The sequence below is a fragment of the Siphateles boraxobius genome, unplaced genomic scaffold (genome assembly GCF_051911475.1).
Source record: "Siphateles boraxobius isolate OS27281-9 unplaced genomic scaffold, OSU_SipBor_1 5, whole genome shotgun sequence".
NCBI lineage: Eukaryota > Metazoa > Chordata > Actinopteri > Cypriniformes > Leuciscidae > Siphateles > Siphateles boraxobius.
The window spans coordinates 21148316-21169304 of NW_027509141.1; the positions used below are offsets into that span (position 1 = coordinate 21148316).

Below are 20989 nucleotides of genomic sequence, written 5' to 3' on the forward strand. Positions count from 1 at the left end.
CAATTTAAAATATCCGTTTTCTGTTTAAAATGTAATTTATTCTTGTGATGGAAAAGCTGAATTTTCAGCATCATTACAGTCTTCAGTGTCACATGATTCATCAGAAATTCATCTAATATGCTGATTTGCTGCACAAGAAACATTTTTTGTTATTAGCAGTGTTGAAAACAGTTTCATATTTTTATAGAACCTGTGATATATTTATTTTAGGATTTTTTGATGAATAAAAAAAAAAGTTCAACGTTTATTTGAAATAAAAATCTTTTATAACATTATTAATGGTAACTTTTGAGTTATCTAATATCCACTTGCTGAATAAAAGTATAATTACTTTAAAACAAAAAATGACCCCAAACCTTTGAACGGTAGCGTGCTTCACTATCACATTGAAAACTCTAGGCCCATTGCATCTGAAATCCACACCTGCATCACTTCCACAGTCTTGCGAATCTGTTAACTTCAAGCTGTGTGCATGGATCGCTATGCATTTCATCAAAGTCTTGTTTAATGTACACTGATACTGTCATGCTATACAGCTGGGATGGGTTGGAACAGTGTCTTGATTTATAGCAAAAACCTGCCGTTACATCCTGGAGGCAAATTTAATACTTAAAAAGCTGCTGGCCTTCAGTGCCCTGCAGCATAATAGCATAAAACACGTGTCTAGTACTTTCTTGATCCCCATAATGGAATTTCAGTATTGTACAATACTCTTGTTGAATGTGGATTTGAAACATTTTTTGAGTGCTGGGTGATCCACTTCTAACCAAATCTGCTGAACTTTCCATGAAATTCTGAGTGGACCTGAACATCAGCCCAAACCTGACTGACTAGGCTAATCAAATTTCGATGAATGGATTGCGGAAAGTTCCTTGAGGAATGCTGAGTGCGTGGCATGAAAATGGGTGGGTATGAAACTCATTCAACAATTAATTATGCTACTGTAAAATCAAAAACAAATATACATTTGATTAATACATAATATTGTTGGGTGATATTTAAACATGGATCCAGATGGGATTTGCGGCTGGCTGTCAAGTGTAAGTTTAAAGACTAATGTGAAGCACAAAGAAGATTACACAGCTTTAGCCATTCAGCATTGGCAATGCTGGAGAATTACAGAGGTGAAATTTCTAAATCTAAAACGGCCATAAAGACCATTAAAACCTGGCGAAGGACATTTAATAATCCGCTCCTAAAATGCTTTCAGCATTATGTAATACAACATGTATAGATCTCCTTTTTTCTATACAGCACTTTTCATTTAACTTTAAATATAATCAGTAAAACTTTACAATAAGGTATTATTTGTTAACATTAGTTAATGCATTAACTAAAATGAACTAATAAATAGCAATATATTCGTACAGCATTTATTAACCTTTGACAATATTAGTTTATAAAAAATTTCATGTTAGTTCATAACTTCATAGTGCATTAACTCTAACATACAACACACATGATCTTAAAAATGTATTAGTAAATGTCGAGATTAACATAATAAATGCTGTAGAAGTATTTTTCCTTAGTTCATGTTAACCAATGAAATCTTATTGTAAAGTGTTAGCAAAAAAAAAAAATCTAAACAACTAAACCTCACAGTCTAATCCAATCACATAGTAATGTGCATGAACCCATTTAATCCCACATGAAATACACACAAATGTCCTTTTAAGTTTGAAGGACCTACTGAACGTTGTTGATGAATTATCAACTATTTATGAAAGTGCCAAGTGTTTTGTTTTTATGTCAACTTTTTGCATGGCTGTCGTAAATAGCCTTATGACCAGTTTAATAGCCACATGACCATGTTTAATTTCTCTTTGTCCCTTGTTGTAAGTCTGCGTGGAATGTCCAGATAAGGAATTATGTTATAACGTTACATGCCATAATACAAAATATACCATATTTGAACTACCATATTTGATATCAACAAGCATGATTTGACAGGCTATTACTTTTACTGTAACAAACATTTTGATTATCTTTGGGTAAACTACCATTATACCACATAATAAGACACTTCAAGAAAATAACTTGTTTACATTTTTAACTATTTTAAAAACTGAGTTTCGACTCTTCGACTGCTGCGTGAAGTGACGTCACCCGTTGTGGCCTTTGGCGAAGCTGAAGCAGCACGAGGTCATTGCGCATAAGCCCCGCCCCCTGCGCTCAGCGTTCAATGAGTGGGGCATTTAAAACGAACCCGAGCTAACACCAAACGACTTCAACAAAACAAGAAGAAATATCCCGAATTTTACACATCTGTAGGTTACTCTGAACCATGTTTTCATTTAGACTTCATAGATTCACAAGGTCAAAGTTGTTTTTACCGCACATATATGTGACGGCTACAGCAGCACAAAGATCCACTGTCAGAATCGGTTAAGTAACGTTACTGTCATGCGCCTTTGTGTTTCTGTTGTCGAACAACTGAAGCCAGGCGATTCTTACCTTATAAGAGTCCGTCGCAAGTAAAAAATTGAAATCTTGAGCTGCCATCATCGAGGATAAATTGAAAGCGAATTGATGTCGCAATTCGCTCCGGTATGTATGTAGTCCGATCCGCGGGACACTGGTCTCAATAACCTTCTTTTCAATGTCTTTCGGGATGGCCAAGAGAAAATGTAGTGAAATACGATCACCTCGGTATCTTGTATATGTGAGGGCTCTCACGTATAGGTCGCATAGTCCAGTATCAGACACAACGGGGAGGAAAAGGGGCGGCGTCAGAATAGACGTATGAAAGCTACGCTGGCTCGCGCTCGGTGATGTAACAGTGGGCGGGGTCATAACATCAGAAAGCGGAAAACGCCCCTGTTCTCTGAAACTTGAAAAGCTTTTGTTGCCCGTTGCGTTCAAAGGCTAAAGTTTCGCTTTCTTGGAAAGGGTAATTACTGAACGTAGCACTTTCAGTTTTGCTATCGCTGCTGAAAAAACAAAACAAAACCTAAGCTTAAATCAACATAAGCATAAGCATGTTTTATCTTGGTCTTACTTTAGAGAGGTGTTAGGCACTTTGTAATTGGGTAAATCATGGGCAGGTATCAAACTCTCATAAAACTGAATGAAGTGAAGATTTGCGTATGGCTGTTATGTGAAGGGTCAAAGACTAATGTGACCAACAATGTCATGTTTGTCATGATCAAAATACTTTTTTTTTTAATGTAATCAACATGAATTGTTGGCAGTATTGAACTGGCTAATCTGCATCAAAAACTGCTATATCTAATCTCTTTTCATATCACAAAACCTTTTAAAAACAAGCCCCCTTTATTGGAAACAGTTTAAAGACTATAGTGATTAACATTCAAAAAGATGCAATTAAGCTGAGAGTCACTCAGATAATTTGTTGACATTCAGGACAGAACCCTAGATCAAATAAAATATTATAAATATTGTAATCATCTAAAGTTCAGGAATGACGTCAGTTTTTAGGCCAACCCAATGTTCAGAAATGGGTTTATTTTTGAGTAATATAAAGTATGTATTACTACAATAAATGACAGTCATATCTCCAACATAGCTCCTTTTAAGCTCTAAGCTGTGATTTAAAAAAACCTATATGTTGCACACAAGTTGCCACTAGGACTACAATGGTTGAATAAATAATCAAGCTAAACAGACATCATTGTGGTAGTTGTAGTCTTTATTTAGCAGCTAGCTTTAAAATACACTGTTGAGTAACTTGCTAACCTATAACTTTGATGTACGCTATTCTTAAATAAAAAAAAATGCTATTCTAAAAACACTGGCATTTTAATTTTAATTTTGGACTTTAAAATCAGTAAAATCAAAGTTATGAACTGCAGTAATAAGTTCATTGCATTTTCAGTTTTAATTTAATAAGCCCACACATGAGACCCACACATGTGGCCATGAGAATGCTATGTATTTTGTAAAATGTTTTCAACTGCTTTTTAGCATCGGATTTTGTCATCTTTTAAATAGACAACTGAAGGGATGTTTAGGTTAAATGGCATGTAAGCCTATTGAAAAGCAAAATCTGTATAAACTTTACTTCCATTTTTACAACACAAAGTTCCATGCACTTGCGGTCTTGAAGTACATGGGCAAAATACCAGAAACATGTTATGTTAAGTAGACAAGTGTTCAAGTTCAATATAGACTACTGGGACAGGCAGTGACTCCCAAAACATAATAACATAAATCTATAAGACAATCCAGAAATTACTGTTTAATTTTAAATTTAAAGTGAAATTGGTGGACACAATGATGTTACTATATAACCCAATGACATTTTACGGTGTTACAGCTTGTTTTCTTTACCAAATATGTTGAATAATTTAACCATTGTTTTCAAAACCAGTAAGACACACACACGCGCGCAGCTCATAGCTGTCAACCCTCCCGTTTTTTCCGGGTTTCTCACGTATTTTAGCTCTTTTCCCGCTGTCTTCCCGTTTTAGTATTTTCCCGTAAAATATCCCGTATTTTTACGCTCTGATTGTGTGAGACGTACAAGCTCGGGCAGATTCGGCTTGAAGTTGTTCATCCTCGGATGCGGCGCCGCAATCGCTGTTACAAAAAAAGCCGTGCACACAGCAAAGCGAAATGTGGTCTTGCGCACGCAACTGGTCATTTTTGCCGCGCGCACCTTCGCGCTCATGCGGACGCGTCGAGTATAAACCATGGTATAAACAAAGCTTAACCCTAACTCCGTGTCAGCGTGCGCTCTGATCTGTAAAGGGGCACAGACATCTACCAAATCATCTCCTGCAGCAGCCTCCGAACTTCCGAAGCACCACTAACTCCGCCTCCGTTTCCCTCGTAAGCTGATATTAGTAGGCCTATTTAAACATTCTCTATGATAAAAAATGTAACAAATATTTTAATAACACGATTTTCGCGGTTATAGAGTTCTAATGACGGTGTTCAACTATAACCGTCGGTCTCACGGTTACGGTCACACCCCTAACACACACACACACACACACACACACACACACACACACACACACACACACACACACACACTGTCTCTCTCTACCTCTCTATCTCTCTCTCTCTCTCTCTCTCTCTCTCTCTCTCTCTCACACACACCCACTGTCTCTTTCTCTCTCTCTCATACACACACACACACACACACACACACACACACACACACACTGTCTCTCTCTACCTCTCTCTCTCTCTCTCTCTCTCTCTCTCTCTCACACACACCCACTGTCTCTTTCTCTCTCTCTCTCATACACACACACACACACTGTCTCTTTCTCTCTCTCACATATGTAGGCCTATATGTAGTTATAAACTCTTTAGATTGTTAATGATTAGTGCTTTTTTTTAAAAGTTTGTGGGTAAGAATCGTGTAAAAAAATCCCTTATTTTGGGGATGGATTCCGGGAAATCTCCCTTATTTTCAATGTTCAATGTTGACAGCTATGGCGCAGCTGGATCAAGTAAAACCAAAAATAAGTCGTGGATTGATTCCTAAACTTCTGCACTCTAATAGTAGCTATAAAAAGAAACAGAACGTTGATTTTGTCTAATTTTAGTTACTGCTAACGGTCAATTACATGAGGTGAATTTCGTGCGCGAGAGAAGCAGCTATAGCGGCTGTCGCGGAAATCACGTCAATGACCCCCTCCCCCTCCCCCGCTCCTCCTCCCGCTTCAGTTCAGAACCACGGTCAGCTCTCAGCGCGCGCCACTCTTATTGTCAGTATATTGTCAGTAGGCTACCGTTCACTACTAAATTGAAAAACTGCCGGAGGAAAGCAGAAAAACAGCAGCCGCGAATCGTTTTGCGACCCTCCCCGTGTTATCTTCCATTAAACCCGTTATGGTAAACGGAGAGTTAAACGAAGAAAACACGTAAGCAGCAACAATTTAATTCGGTGGAAGACTACTGGCTGTTGGAGCAGCTTTTTCACTCGCGCTGAGGGTAAGTGACACTTTTCCCGTCGTGTTTGGAATGTAGATTGTGGAAAATGAAGCGTCTTCCGTACTTTTTCGTCCTCTGAAGCGAGTTACAGAGGGGTTTTGTTACTAAAAAAAGACGCCGCTTGATATCTCTTTTGATTTCAGGGAAGCAAGAACTTACGTTGAAATGTTGGACCCATCATCCAGCGAGGAAGAGGCGGAGGAGGTTGTGGAAGAAGAGCGCAAAGTGGTGGCGGCGCCCAAGGCTGGTGGTCCTCGGGTGTCTCCAAGCAGGACCAGCGAAAGCTCCGGTGGGTTGCAGCCAAGCCGAAGCACCAATGCCCGTCCAACGAGCCCGAGCCCCTCAGTTGCGATTGATAAGGAAAAGGATGATTTGGAAAAGATGCAAAGGGAGGAAGAGGAGAGAAAGAAGAGGCTCCAGCTTTACGTCTTTGTGATGCGCTGTATTGCCTATCCGTTTAACGCGAAGCAGCCGACCGACATGGCGAGACGACAGCAAAAGGTACTAGGGCAAAGGCGCATGCAACATATTGCTGTTGAACGATTGTTGAGCAGATGTTCCGGCTGTAGTGCTAAACAATATTTAGCCTATAGGAGAGATGATTGATTCAGCCCTAAGTTAAATCAACATAAAAATGCATAAGGATATTAATTTATTCCTGTTTTCCAACGCATTAGGACTAAACATTATACCTTTTCCCCTCTGTTGTATAACTAAAAAATATCATGTTAAATATATCAGCATTTACCTAAATGTCAGGAGCTGTATCGCATCTTCTCTGATACGTCTGATACCAAAAATTGCAGTGTTTTTTAATTGAAGTCTAGGGACCCCCAGGGGACAGCAAGAGAGTGCGAATGTCTGTGGGAATGTTTAAAAAAATTTTTTTTAAAGACCAAAGTAAGTATAAGCTAATAATAATGTCAATAAATATATGTAACATAAATATAAGTAACAATATAAATTGGGTCTTTATACATAAAGCTATATAGATGGCTTTTCAATTTTAGGATGGGGTCCCTCACATGAGGATGATAACATTTGGGGGTCCTTGGCATCTAAAAGTTTGAAAACCTCTGCCTTAAGGTTCATTAGGTTAGATAACAATGCAAAGACAGTACAAAGTTGTACCTATTGGGGAAATGTCCCTGTGAGAAAGTTTTGTGCAAGGGACCATTTTTACCATTCCACTTGACCTGAGCACTTTCAGAGACCCCATTTTCAATACAAAAGATAATGACTGTGTATGTGCAACACTGTAGGCTGTAAATTCAAGCAGACCGACTGAGAGATATGTTCACAAAATGCTCTGAAAGTTTCCCATATAAACAAGGAACCGTGACTTAGTGTGCACTACCATGTTTTTCCACGGTTGACACGTTTTCCAATACAGCATATTGGCAGTCGTTTCCAATCACTCAATGTCATTTTCTTCTGCGTACTTTGCTTGAGCACATCTGTTGACTGAGTTTGCAACATGTTAAAGAGAAAAGGGGATACAGCTTACAGTGTATATGTTTTTGAGGTGAAACTGGTGTAGATGAAATGGTAGCGGCGATCGTGACTTGTTAGTTGGCCATAGCAGATTACTACTCAGAAAACCTTTTAGTGGGACACTATCACCCTTATACATTCTTGTTTATTATTGCACTTTGGGAAAACAGTCCAAAGCATCCAAGATATAGTATGCTTTGTTTCTTGGAAAGCTTGTTATATGTGTTTGCTGACTAAGGATATAAAGATGCTTAAATCTAGATGGTCTTTGGAAGTTCATGGCACTGACAAGTTGGCTTTGTGAACATAATGAATATCACAAACATGTCAATGGTCTGTTGGCAACATACAAACCTTAAAACTCGATAGAAGCATTTAAGATGATAGAAAACGCCATTTATTTGATGCAACATTGCTTTCGGGGTTTCTGTCAACAAGGGTGAATATATCCCTTGTGAAAATAGCAATACCATTAGGCATTTCCTCAATTCCTATGAGAAAAAGTACACGATTGTTATTCAGGAATGATGAAATCTGTTTCACTAGTTGTCTCTTCATGACAGTGTATAGAGTTGCATGCAAAACATTCTTATATAAGATTAGTTCATTTAAGGCTTTTTAATCCGGAAAACTAGTGCCACATTAGTACAATGTTTGAGATCAAGACTGTTTGAGACATTTCTCCTGGCTTCGAATCAAAGGGAGAGCTCTGACAGAATGAAGTTGTCTTTTATGTCAGGATCTTGAATAATTTATGAGTGTTCATCATATCCATGAGTGCCTTATTCAGAAACGTTTATCATATTCTGGGGAGCTATAATTGTGACATGTATATTTGAGTGCCAATAAACATTATGTATTGTTTGAATTTCAGATCCACCTCATTTTAAGTCTAACTGTGAGTTTAATTTCATTGAATCGGAGGTCAAAAACAAGTCTGTCTGTCTTATTTGGTTGTCGCTAGGGGCTTGTTTGCTTGCTGCTATTGTCTTCAGAGCCAGTGCCTGGGGACAATAAAAAGAGTCTCTGTGGGAAGTTATTCTCCAGCCGCTGATGTGTCCTCACAGATAAGACTCATGTGAGAGAAAACATCAGGAAGCAGCAGGTTGCCTTGGATATACAATTGTGTTTTTGTAACACTGTATATTGCTTTGTCATTATCATCTCAAGGATTTGGGTTTTGGTATCTAAAGGTGCAATGACATTTACTATTGTTTTGATGTCTAAAGTTCGCTAATGTGACTGGACTTTAACATTTTACCAGACCTGTTTATATCAACCCTGGCTCACTGGAAAAACAAACCTGTTGTGATATTTCTGCAAAATTATATTACGTTGTTTCTCGCATGATTCGCCACACTTTTTATGTGTAATGTCCAGTGAGTGGCTAAAACGCGAGCTCAATTTGATCTGAAACTGATGAACATGACGTGGCAACGTTTTATTATGTTGCTTGTTGTACATATTGTGCAGTTCGGAAATGAAATGTCCGGTGGCTAAAAGGGTAATGCTCTATCACTTTTGAAAATAACGCACCTTACCTTAACACTAAACCTATTCAACTAAATGCTTTGCTGAAGCAAGCATGCCATTTTAGCTTGCATCTTCAAGTGTAATTTTATCATGACTTGTGTTTTACAGGATGTGAATCAATCTATAATCGTAATCATAATGTTTGTGAAAAAATTAATGTTTAGTTGGTGTTTTACTGCTGCGAATGTTCATAGAATAATATAGTTCGATAGAAATTTTTCATTTTACTCCAAGCGATATTGCTAATTCATGCTGGTTAATATTGATATTTTAGCGGATGAATGAGTTAACTAGTCAGGCGAGGACGTAAATGGAACCAATTTATGATCTCAACGCTCAGAGACAGATTATTAATCCCTCAGCATCCACATCTTGGATTATGCATTTTTGCTAAATATAAATCCACATTTTTTAAGTTAAATCCACTGATTTTTATTAGCATTAGTACTGTGCATTTTTGTTGTTGTCTTTAAGTTCTGTGGAAATATCAAATTAACATAACTGTTTGTTTACTCCCCCCTCCCATCTTTAATTATGATGCAGTGACATGCTAATTCACACATCTTGCGATTTCTATTCACGCAGGACTCGCTCATGCCGGCAAATAAACGTGGAAACTCCTCACGGTGCTTTTTTGCTGTCTGCTTGTAGTTCAAAAATGGTAGTTCAGTCAGTTTATTAGTCATGATGACAAGGTGCATGCTGTCACATACTTAATGATCAGTAGGACCATGTCAGACATCTTACACTTCTGTCGCTCGCTGTCTCCGGCACACACACACACACACACACACACACACACACACACACACACACACACACACACACACACACACACACACACACACACACACACACACACACACACACACACACACACACACACACACACACACACACACACACTGAATGGAGAGCCTAATTAAGAAGGTTATTAACAATATCTCCTAAAATGTGTTCTCTCTCTTTGTTCCTTTCTTTCTTATTCTCACTCTCTCTCACACACACACAAACACACACACACATACACACACACACACACTAAAAGACTGACCAACACAACAGACCAACAAGCAACGGTTGACAGACCTACACAAATACACACGGCTTTAGATACAAACAAGCAGGCACAAGAGAAAGACTGTTCAGGAAGGTTGTTACAGTGAGCACACATGCACATCTAAAGCCCAGTCAATTATGGCACTAATGAGTTTTGCATAAAATAAAACAACAAAGAAGCCATGTATAGAGACATTAATTAGGGCAGATCGCAAATACAAGAGCTAGTGCAATATGGAGAGAGTTTATTAACCTCAGTGCCAGATATGATGACCAACAACATATGTTGTGGTATTTGTGTTTAGCTGTGGTATTACCTTAGTATTACTAGAGATATTATAAGGAGAATATTACATAATCACATATTATTTATGTCTATGCATATGAATGGGAGACATTGTAATGATGGTGCCTTTAGTCCCTACCTTAGTTGAAAGATTCAATCAGCTTTTTTTAACATAGGGATTTAAAAAAAAAAGAGCTATAAGCCATGAACGAAATCAACCAGCTATGAGGGGAGTCGCAACATTAAGAACAGCATGTGAAAATTAGACAAAACGACACATTTACAAGACAATGTGTTTAAATGAGGAAAATAACTACAATCAGACAAAACATTGTGAATGACATAAATAAAAAGTGATGGAGAAATATAAAATGATTGATTTAAAGATTTTATGTATATAGAGACAATATATTCTACATTGATAGACAGACAGACAGACTCCATTACATAATTTGCAGGGCTTCATGGGAGTGGGTGGTAGCTGAGAGCTCTTTTGCCACAATTTGCTTGCCACAATTCTCTGGTCGATGGAAATATTTGTGCAGGATCATGGGTAATGTAGTTTTTCATTTAGTTTTTCATAATTCTGCTGTTAAACACGATTATTTAAAAAATAAGTTGAAACAATGTGATCCTATGGCTTCAACAAACAACCTTATTGCTCACAGTTGGTCTGTCTTTAACGGTTTATCAGTTAGAGTTAAAAATAAATGTTTACATCCGTAACCGACTGTGGCACTCTATATGGCAGCTGTCGGACTGAAAGTCCTGCATTACAGCATGATTGTTTTTACAGTATGATTTGAACTTCAAAAGCACAAATTATAAGAGAGTTTAATACCATTGGTTAAACATTTTTTAACAAATTACACATTTTTATTCCTGATTTGAGATCATTCAAATATTTTAGGGTTATGTCAAACATAATCTTGTCTAACAGTTTTTGAGATTTCAGCCTTTCCCCATTTAAGTACATATAGGAGCTATACTGTACTGTATGTGTGTGACTGGACATAGAAGCCCGAGGGCATTACCAAGATGGCCTTTGAGTGCAATGAATTGCCTTGAAGGGATTTTAGTATTACGTTGCATGATCTAATCATTCTCCATAGAATATTGTAACATCGGACAAGAAATGAGAACGATCTAGTCAGTCAAGTCATCCTCATTTATATAGCGCTTTTAACAATGTAGATTGTTTCAAAGCAGCTTTTTACAGAGATAAACATATAATTTAAGGTAACAGAGATTGGTTTGGTTTTATAGTGGTTCTTGAATAATGTTATTTCCAGCTAAAGTTAGTTTTGATTGTTTTGATTGATAGTTCGAAATGGTCATTTGTTATTAAATTAGGGGCCGCTAAGACGACACGTTCACTCTAAAAAGACTTTTAACATGAACCTGTGATAGACTCTGATGGCGTTCACATGCGCATTAAGAATTGATTCTATAATTATGTGCGTTTGAATATATGTGCGCAGGTTTGTAATTCCCTGCAAACCATGCCTAAACAAACTACTTGTCTTGCCTATAAATTTTGATGCAGAATTTTATTTTATCCCTTCGGGTAGGTACGCGAACTGAAAATTCCACAACGCTTTATCTGTAGAGTGGTATAGGGATCCTCCATAGGGAGAGGCTAGTTGGCACTTCAGCACTGCATTGTCATCGGGTCCAGGCGAAAGTCCTTCGTCAGATCTGGAAACGGCCTGGATCCGGCAGGCTGCGGGAAAACCTCTTCATAAACAAAGACACTAAAATTAGCGTAGATGCCATTCTTCTCATGATGTAACGAGTACATCACAATTTAAGGGAAGTGTTCCTAGTTCCGGCTGACCTAATCTATGCAGCCTAATATTGAATTATAGAAGTCGGTAATTTATTATGTGAATGCTAGGTCAAAGAGATGTGTTTTTAGTCTAGCTTTGACAGACAGTGTCTGCTTCCCTGGCAATGTTAGGAAGACTGTTCCAAAGTTTTGTTGCTAAATAGGAAAAGGATCTACCGCCTGAAGTTGATTTTGATATTCTAGGAATTATCAACTGGCCGGAACTTTGAGATCGCTTTAGACGTGAAGGACTATAATACGATAAGAGCTCGCTCACGAACTGGGGAGCTAAACCATTTAGTGCTTTGTAAGTACTCAGCAATATTTTAAAATTTATACGATGTTTAATAGGGATCCAATGCAGTGTTGACAGAACCGGGCTAATATGGTCATACTTCCTGGTTCTGGTAAGAACTCTAGCGGTTGCGTTTTGATCTAGCTGTAGTTTGTTTATTAAGTGTGCAGGGCAACCACCCAGTAGAGCATTACAATAATCTAGCATTCAGGTCATGAATGCATGAACTAGTTGTTCCGCATTTGTCAATGAGAGCATATGACGAAATTTACATATATTTTTAAGATGGAAAAATGCGGTTTTACAGATACTTCTTTTACAAATGAAAGATTGGTATCAAAGAGTGGTATCTAAATGGTAAGCTTGTAGTGAAAGGTATCTCTCTCTGGTGGTCCTCAAAGACATAAGCTGCTAGCTGTGTAATTTGATGCCCTTAAAAGTGTGTTGATTGAGTTATTGTGTGACATCATTTACCACCACAGTCTACTCTACATAGAGAATCACACAGCAGCATTTTCAGAGGTGATATGATACATCTCCTCTAAACTGTTGTGTCTGTCTTGTCAAGATGACAATTATTTGCTCAATTTAAATTACAGGGCTTATTCTTGAGATGCCATAGATGTGGCGTTAATTACAGCCCTCGTTTAAAACAATGACTGTATCGTTTCCGTATTGTTGTAACGAATACCTATTTTACTGCATTTATCCCTTTCTCTGTTTTTTTGGTGGCAGAGAGAAGGGAAGATTAATCAAGAGAGTTTATTGATATATCTCTCCACAAATCCATTTTCTTTTCCACTCCCTCGCTGAGCAAAGGGGCGATTGTTCAACGCCCGCCTTGCACTTGGGAGGGCAAGAATCTGAAAGGCATTGTGTTAGAAACAAACCATAACCCAGGTAAGAGCGCTATGTCTGTGAACGGTCTGCTAAGGTGCCTCTCACAGCTAATGTGTAGTGTAGACAGATGCATCAAAATGGCCTTAAGAGCCCTACTAGCCGAATAGGCCTGATCTGAGGTCAGCATGCTTTCATTGTGGGCTGAAGTTCTTGATGTGCAGGCAGGGGGGGGAGATTGTTATTGTGATTGCCATTATGGGTTCAGAATCAAACGCTGGCTGATCTTGGGTCAGATGCAAGTGAGAGAGGCACATAATCTAGGCTGTTATTGAAAATCCATGCAAAAGAATTCTGGAATTAGCTCAATTTAAAATTAAATAACATATGTTGTATTTTTTTATACAATACCTAATTATAAAATATCTTTTTTAATAAATATCTAGTTCAGTCATGAAAGGCACAGGCAGTTCAGTCACTAAAAGGCACAGGCTGATAGGTTCTTTACATGCAATCGCATAATTTCCGCATAGCACAAGCTGAGTGGCCTCTGCTGATCCTACAGCCAATGAGATTGCTTGCTAGGGATGGGTATCGTTAAGATTTTAATGGTATTACTACTAAAAAAAATAGAAAACTACTAAAAATAGAAAAAATCTATTTGTTATGCAGCAGTGTGTAGACTTTTTTGTTTTATATACATGAGATAGGACAAGATAAGCAAAAACAAGTACAAACACGTGTTCAAAAAAAGAATAAAATTAAACAAAGATACAAATTATATACACAGTGCTTTAATTTCAGGAAGGTCCACTAAAATTACTTGTCAGGTAAGTGTTTCTGTCTGAAAATCTAATTTAGTAATCAAATGCAAAATAACACGGCATAGTTTATCATAGATAGATTAATGCTTATTAAAGTTTAAGTTTTTCATTCAAGAGCTGTGAGTGATTTTCTCTGCCTTTTGTTGTTTGATTTGCATTAATGGCTCACTCATCACAGGTTTATCAGACTGCTGACCCTTTAAGATCGAGTGCAGATCTAATAGGTGACTGATGCACCATCATTTTCTCCCAACTACTTACGTCCATTTAAGACATAAACTGTGTTTAAGTGAATAAACTGTGTTTCAGTGAATCTCAGAGCTGGTCATTTTTTATATTTCATGTATAATTGATAGTTTAGATGCGCACATGAAGCCCAAAGTTAAGTATACTTTTCTTGTCTCGTTGCAGTCCATTTCGGAGCGCGCGTCGCCTTGTGAACAGCGGTCGTTGCACAGATTTTTGTTCTTTTAATAGCTCTTTAATGATCAAACGCGTCCGCAATTTAGCAACAGTAGAGACTGCATTTTAACACAACCACCGATCGTAATGATTCTGACGGTACGTTTGGGTTTTAGGAAGAAATGATCGCTGTGAAGGAAAGGGAGTTGCGCTAGACAGAATGAGTTTGTAATGGTTTCATCTCAAATGTCTTTTTTTTATAATCTTTGAAAGCCGAAATCTAAAATAAAAGTAGAATAATATCCCAGATCTAAAGTGTAACCACGTTTGAATGTTTAGTTCTGTCCTCATTGTCACTCATTAAGCAGGGGCTGTCGTGTTGTGCGCGCTGTGGCTCCGCATGAGAGGTCGCTCTCTCTCTCTCTCTTCTGGACTGCGAATAGCAAAATTGCATCACAGACAAATGGTTTAATATTAGTATATAGAAATGGCTGGCGAGATAAACATGTTCAAGATTACGTCTTTATAGCAATAATAAACAGTACGTGTATTTTCTTAATTTCTCCAGTACCGACAGCAGAACCGAAAACGTCCGAGCTTATCGATACAGCGGTCTTTCAAAATTCAGCCCCGGGGCCCGTTTAATACCGGGTTTCGGTACCCATCCCTATTGCTTGCTCAACATTCAAATAGTCACATGCTTAAAGGGGTCATGACATGGATTTAAAAAAAAAAATATTTTAATATGTTCCTTGAGGTTAACTTATGTTATTAGAGTTTTTTTTTTTGCACAAGAAAACCAATCAGAAAAACTTATTTTGAAACTTCGTTTTGCCCCTCTGTCTGAAATGATCCATTTTTAAGGGGGCGGCTCCTTTAAGGCTTATCAATCAACGGCCACTGTTATGATTGGTTAACGTCATCGCATAGGAAATGGTATCACCGGCCACTCGCTATTGCACATGAGTAAGTGTTTTGAAAATATTATCAATATAAAACCATCATTTACAGGCAAAGCATTATGGAATCTTTTACTTGCAGTTTGTGTGTCAGATCCAATACAGTTGACTGCTTCATCTTTCAACAAAAGTTTCATTGTGAACTCTTCATTATATCTGCCTTGTTTACTTAACAAAATGTTCTGAACAAACTTTTCCATTTTGTCCTGTTGTCGACAGACTGAAGTGCATGGAGGAGGTTAGAAAATGAACACGCAACTGTATACCTTATGTAGTGTAGACAGCGTCAGTGATTATAATTGGTTCTATTTGCTTTAGACACGACACGATGCAACGCTCACATCCAGTGTAGGCAAATGTCAGCCGTTAAGTGACTGAATACCAGTGAGCGGGGCCTATGTTGCAATGATGTATTACTATTCGTCGATGTCTTGCACGATTGGCAGTCGTACAGTCATATGCAAATTTATTTTCCTGTGTGACGTCACAAATCCTGCAATATCAAAACGAGCCGTTTGTGGACCTTGATTAAATAAATGCTTTGTTTATATTGAGGAATATGTTTTAAAGGGGTCATCAGATGCCTATTTTCCACAAGTTGGTATGATTCTTTAGGGTGTTCATGTAAAGTTTGTAATTTGGTTAAAATTCCTCAATGGTTGTGTAAAACAACACCCTTTTACCTCCTCAAAAACAGCTATGTTCACAGTGACCTGTTTCGGTGCATGTCTCTTTAAATGATAATGAGCAACTGCTCACCCCACCCCTCTCTTCCATGGGGGGTGTCAAATGGCTGAGGGCAGAAATATGCTAATACGGGACAGTCCTTCAGTGGTTGTGGGCGGAGCATGAGCATTATAACATCACAGTGCTCAGAAAATCCAAATGGCCTGATTATTGAGTGTTTAGACTTTTTGAGGATTAAAAAAAGGAGTGAATGGATTTTTTTTCATTGTATGGTGGTTGTGTCCACACACTGCAAAGACACATTTATATACAAACACCATATTAAAGTTAATTTTGCATTCGATGACCCCTTTAAGCTATGAAACTTCCCAGAAGCATTACAAAGACCTCATAGGTCAAACGATCAAGACAAATTTGATTTCTCATGTCATTTCAAGAGTTGTCATGATTGACTTTTTTTAAATTATCATTACATTATTTTTTTAATGTACTGTAATGTAATTAGATTTTTTTTGTTTGCAGAAATCAAACCTGTATCTCCCACATGAGCACCACTGCACATACACATGCTATTTTTTAAAGTTTTTGGAAAGAAGTGAGTTGAAACATAAATTGCTACATTCGTGCACACTTGCCTGTGTGGATTCAGCAAAAGTTTGTCTAACACTACCACTAATGAGCAAAGTACACACAGATGTATGTGTATCCTTGATGAGTGTTTATTTTTTATGAACTGGTGTTTGTGAGCATGTGCTTGAATAAAGGCAGTAGGAGGATGACCACTTCATTTGCTCTTTGTTGGTTGTTTGTAATCTGGGATTACGCATCCATTTGCCTTCTGTGATGGGTTACATAACAGTCTCTATATGCACAAGAGTTTCTGTGCGAATTAAGATGGTTCAAAGATACATTTACACATATGGTGGACAGCAGTATATGTTCAGGTGTTTAGATATGCTGACGGTATTAAAAATTATCATTAGTGAACAAGATTTCAATGATTACGATGTTTATAAAAGCTACTCAAACGTCCTAATTAAACCAAGGCCTGTCTGAGAAACCAGGCTATGAGATATGAAGTCACATTGTGAGTGAAGTGACTGTTATGACAAATAGTTCCACTTAAGAAGAATAAAGTCGGAATTGTTAGATAAGTCCTAATTGTATGTGAGAAATAAAGTTGAAAATGTGAAATATGAAGTAGCAATTGTATGATATTAAGTGATAATTGAGAGAAATAAAGTTCAAAGGTAAAATATGAAGACCCAAAACCTTGTTTTTTACTCTGTTTACGACTTGGCAGTTTTATATGGAATCCTGTTTACGCCTTCAAAGAAGCAAATTCACAAATAATTCAGTGTCTGCTTAACATGCAGGGTTTTAATGACTATACAATATTATACAATTACCTTTCAGTGAACACTCAGTCAAAGTTTGAAGTCTGGAGCGCTTGCTTTACTGTCAACCATCAATGCTGGAACGCAGGCAGCATCACTCATACTGAACATAACATCCAGAAGACATGAAAAGAAAGACCGCAATAGAGACAGACAGACAGACTCATGGGACATGAAAGCAGTGTGTCTCTACCCCGGGCTTACTGATCGCTAATGGGAATCTGTTCTCAGTGAGAAACTCCAGCCGCCTTTCCCACGCAATCAACATGAGCCCAGTGGGCACCTGGGTAACACGCACACGCGTACACACACACACGCGTACACACACACAGGCACATTCCATCATAAAATCAAAACGATGCGCTAACAATGACTTGCAGTTTTATAAGTGCACAGAACATATTAATGTCACACAAATGCAAAGATTGCAGTACATTCAGACTAGATCACTCTATTAGTAGTATTATAAGCTGCATGTAAGTAGATTTATTGAATTGAAAAGAATTGGGGGAAAAGTAGTACACTACCGTTCAGAAGTATTTTTACAAAATACAAAGTATTTTTTGAACTATTTTTACAGTTTAAAAGAACTAATTTTTTATATGAATATATTTTACTATGTAACATATTCCTGTGGCCAAGCTGAATTTTCAGCATCATTACTCCACCCTTCAGTGTAACAAGATCCTTCAGAAATAATTTGCTGCTTTGGTGCTCAAGAAACATGTCTTATTATTCTCAATGTTGACAGCAGCTGTGCTGATTAATAATTTTGTGGAAAATTTGTTAGATTGTTAGATTTTTTTTTCTAACAAAGTCTTTACTCGCTTTTGATTACATTAATGCATCCTTCCTCAATAAAAGTATTAATATATTTAAAATAAATTTAGATACATTTAAATTAATGATTTAATCAGTCATACCCCAAACTTTTCAACGGTAGTCTAAATGGAACAAGAGGGTAACAAGTACCACTTTAATTTACAGCCCCCAGATGTCACATTCTGTAAGCCCCCTGTAACTTAACAGAACAAGAGGGTTAGAAGCACCACTCAACCTGTCACTGCATTGAAAAAGACTATATTTCTACAATATAAAAAAAGGTTGCAATACTTTATTTTACTTGTCTTGAAACACGGAACCCCAATCTAAAACAGCTGCACTTTTGCTATCAAAATAAATTACTGTATAAATGCACTGATATGTGCCCCATCATTTAAAAAAGCCTATATGTATTGGTGTACTATTATTATAAAAATGGTACAAAGTGTTTGTTCTCGTTAAATTGCTCCCAAACGTAAGATTGTTGCCTATCATAATAATAATAGAATAAGTACCCCTTAGTTCTAAAATACTTCCAGTATAAATAATTTAATATTCCTGGTTGTTACCCCTTTATTCCCCAAACTTTACATATTGTTCCCTTATACCTGCATGTACTTACCTCATAGGTACACTATAATTACAGAAAGGTACGCTATAAATTATTTTTACTCATGCAGTACTTCAGGGGCTCTAATCTAAAGCGTAACCAAACCGACTTGCATGAAAACAGCAAAGTTTTGTCTCAAGATCAGTTAAAGTCGACATGAAGTTTTTTTATTTCCTTACTCGTTATATGTTCCTGGTCTTATTGCTCAATTTGTCGACAAAGGCTTTTTCCCAAGGTTTTTTTATGTGATTCTAATTGTAACGTAAAGTCTTGCTCCGCCTCTGAAACAAATGTACTTTTCTTGTGACATCACTAAACCCTCTTATTTGTCAGCCCCTCCCCTTCTAACCAACAAGCCAGTCTGGTCCCACCATATTTTTTTCCTCTCTCGTTCAATATTGTTTTTCACTCGAAAACGTAATATTATGGAAGTGAAATAAGCTGACTGCTTTCTGTAATTATTCAAAGCATTTACAAAAAATTAAAGCATGATATTGTAACACTCTTGTAATTTGGATCCCTTACATGCAATTTATTTAACTAAATACATTGTAATCGGCTGAAACTCATGCGCTGGTTACTATACTTCCTAAACGAGCACCCGAGTCCGTGTACTTTCACATTCACTCGAATCGCACCACAGTTTGAGAGCAACCGAACTCAGACCATCTCCTCCAGGTAGTCTACGTTTACCGAACGTACCTTGTTGCTCACCCGGGTCCGCATGACAGCTTTTACATTAGCAATTTTTCATGCGAACTGGGCCCCATTCCAAACTAAACTGCCAGTGTGAAAACGTCCTAAGTGGTTTGCTTTCAAACCAGTAGCTGATTCACACTTGCTGCTTCATCTTTATCCAATATATTTTTAGATCATTATATTTGTTCTTTGAAACGATATGCTGTCTACACAGCTAAATATGCTAGAAATTGCATCATTTTGAAGCCCCTTATTTTACAGTAAAGCTTATGAGTCAAACAATACAGTCTTGGTTTCTGACTGAGTGACATTTGAAAAGCTTTTCTTGTGTCCCACAAGCTCTCTCTCCCACTCATTATTGTCTCTGTCTCTCAAACTGGTAAACAGAACAAAAAAAAGAAAGAAAGAAGCCATGGACATGCTATGTTGACTCTCCTGTCGAACAAAACCAAATGCGACGCTCCGTTGAGCGTGAAGGGAAGCAGAGTCTCTTCTCTGTGAAAAACAGCTCTCTGTGGAAGAGCTATTGCCGGAATTATGTGCTTTCAGCATCTGCACTAGGAAGGTCACATCGAGGACCGGCACTTTAATGGGAGGATGCACAATAAGGATCAACAATTTATATAGACCATGCTGAAAAACTCTCAAGTGCCCTCCTAAACATAGGAGAAGTCAATTTAAATGTGTAAACCTCACTCTGATCCGAGCATAGGGCTTAGGTCGGCTCTAATAGAGTCCTCTAAGTCAATTTTAACCTCTAGCTTAATGTTTTTTTTACATCCTCAGAACATGGACTTTTTCTAGTCGTCTGTTAAATCATATAAGCTTCCCTTCCCCCCACATGTCCCCACCCCCACTCCGGTTGGCGGAAACACTGTGGATGCCAGTAAGGTTTTAGCAGATTGATACCACCCAGCCTTTGCCATCATTATCTAGTATTTTAGTTAGCATGTGTGTGTGTGTGTGTGTGTGTCTATGATAGTAAATTACTACCTATGGATTCAATGAAAAGGGTCTGTGTTTTGTTAGTTGCTATAGTTACCAGCATCAGGCAGGTGTGAGGTGGATCTAAGGTTGTATGTGTGTAGCCTGTAGCAGTTTTACAGTTAGCACACAAAGAGAGTGTATAACAAAACTGGAATAATGTACTTTATTTAGCTTCTGTGAATCAGAGTTTGGAACACAACAGTTTACGAATAGAGAAAGGGAGGGTCTGCATGGAGAGCGTGAGAGTCATTAGCTGTATTTATTGCTCCAGCTGCACCAGCGTGTGCCAACAGCAGTGAAATAGCCATAACCCAACGTTTAACAACATGATAGTTTAATCTTTACATGGAGGAAATGAGTCAT

At 37.7% G+C, this 20989-nt stretch overlaps 2 protein-coding genes across 9 annotated transcripts in view; one reads left to right on the forward strand and one right to left on the reverse strand.

Annotated features, from left to right (window-relative positions):
- Window positions 1-2768, reverse strand: part of nampt2 (nicotinamide phosphoribosyltransferase 2) — a 33086-nt gene extending 30318 nt beyond the window's left edge. Inside the window, exon 1 of the mRNA XM_077203246.1 lies at window positions 2455-2768. Coding sequence (XP_077059361.1) covers window positions 2455-2505 — 51 coding nt within the window. The 5' untranslated portion in view covers window positions 2506-2768. The remainder of the gene's footprint in view (window positions 1-2454) is intronic.
- A 728-nt stretch (window positions 2769-3496) lies between these two features.
- The window catches only part of cadpsa (Ca2+-dependent activator protein for secretion a), a 151228-nt gene continuing 133735 nt past the window's right edge, over window positions 3497-20989 (forward strand). For all 8 annotated transcript variants that reach the window (XM_077203229.1, XM_077203231.1, XM_077203230.1 and 5 more), the window contains exons 1-2: window positions 3497-5907; window positions 6051-6408. In XM_077203229.1, the coding sequence (XP_077059344.1) occupies window positions 6073-6408 (336 nt within the window). In that variant the 5' untranslated portion in view covers window positions 3497-5907; window positions 6051-6072. The remainder of the gene's footprint in view (window positions 5908-6050; window positions 6409-20989) is intronic.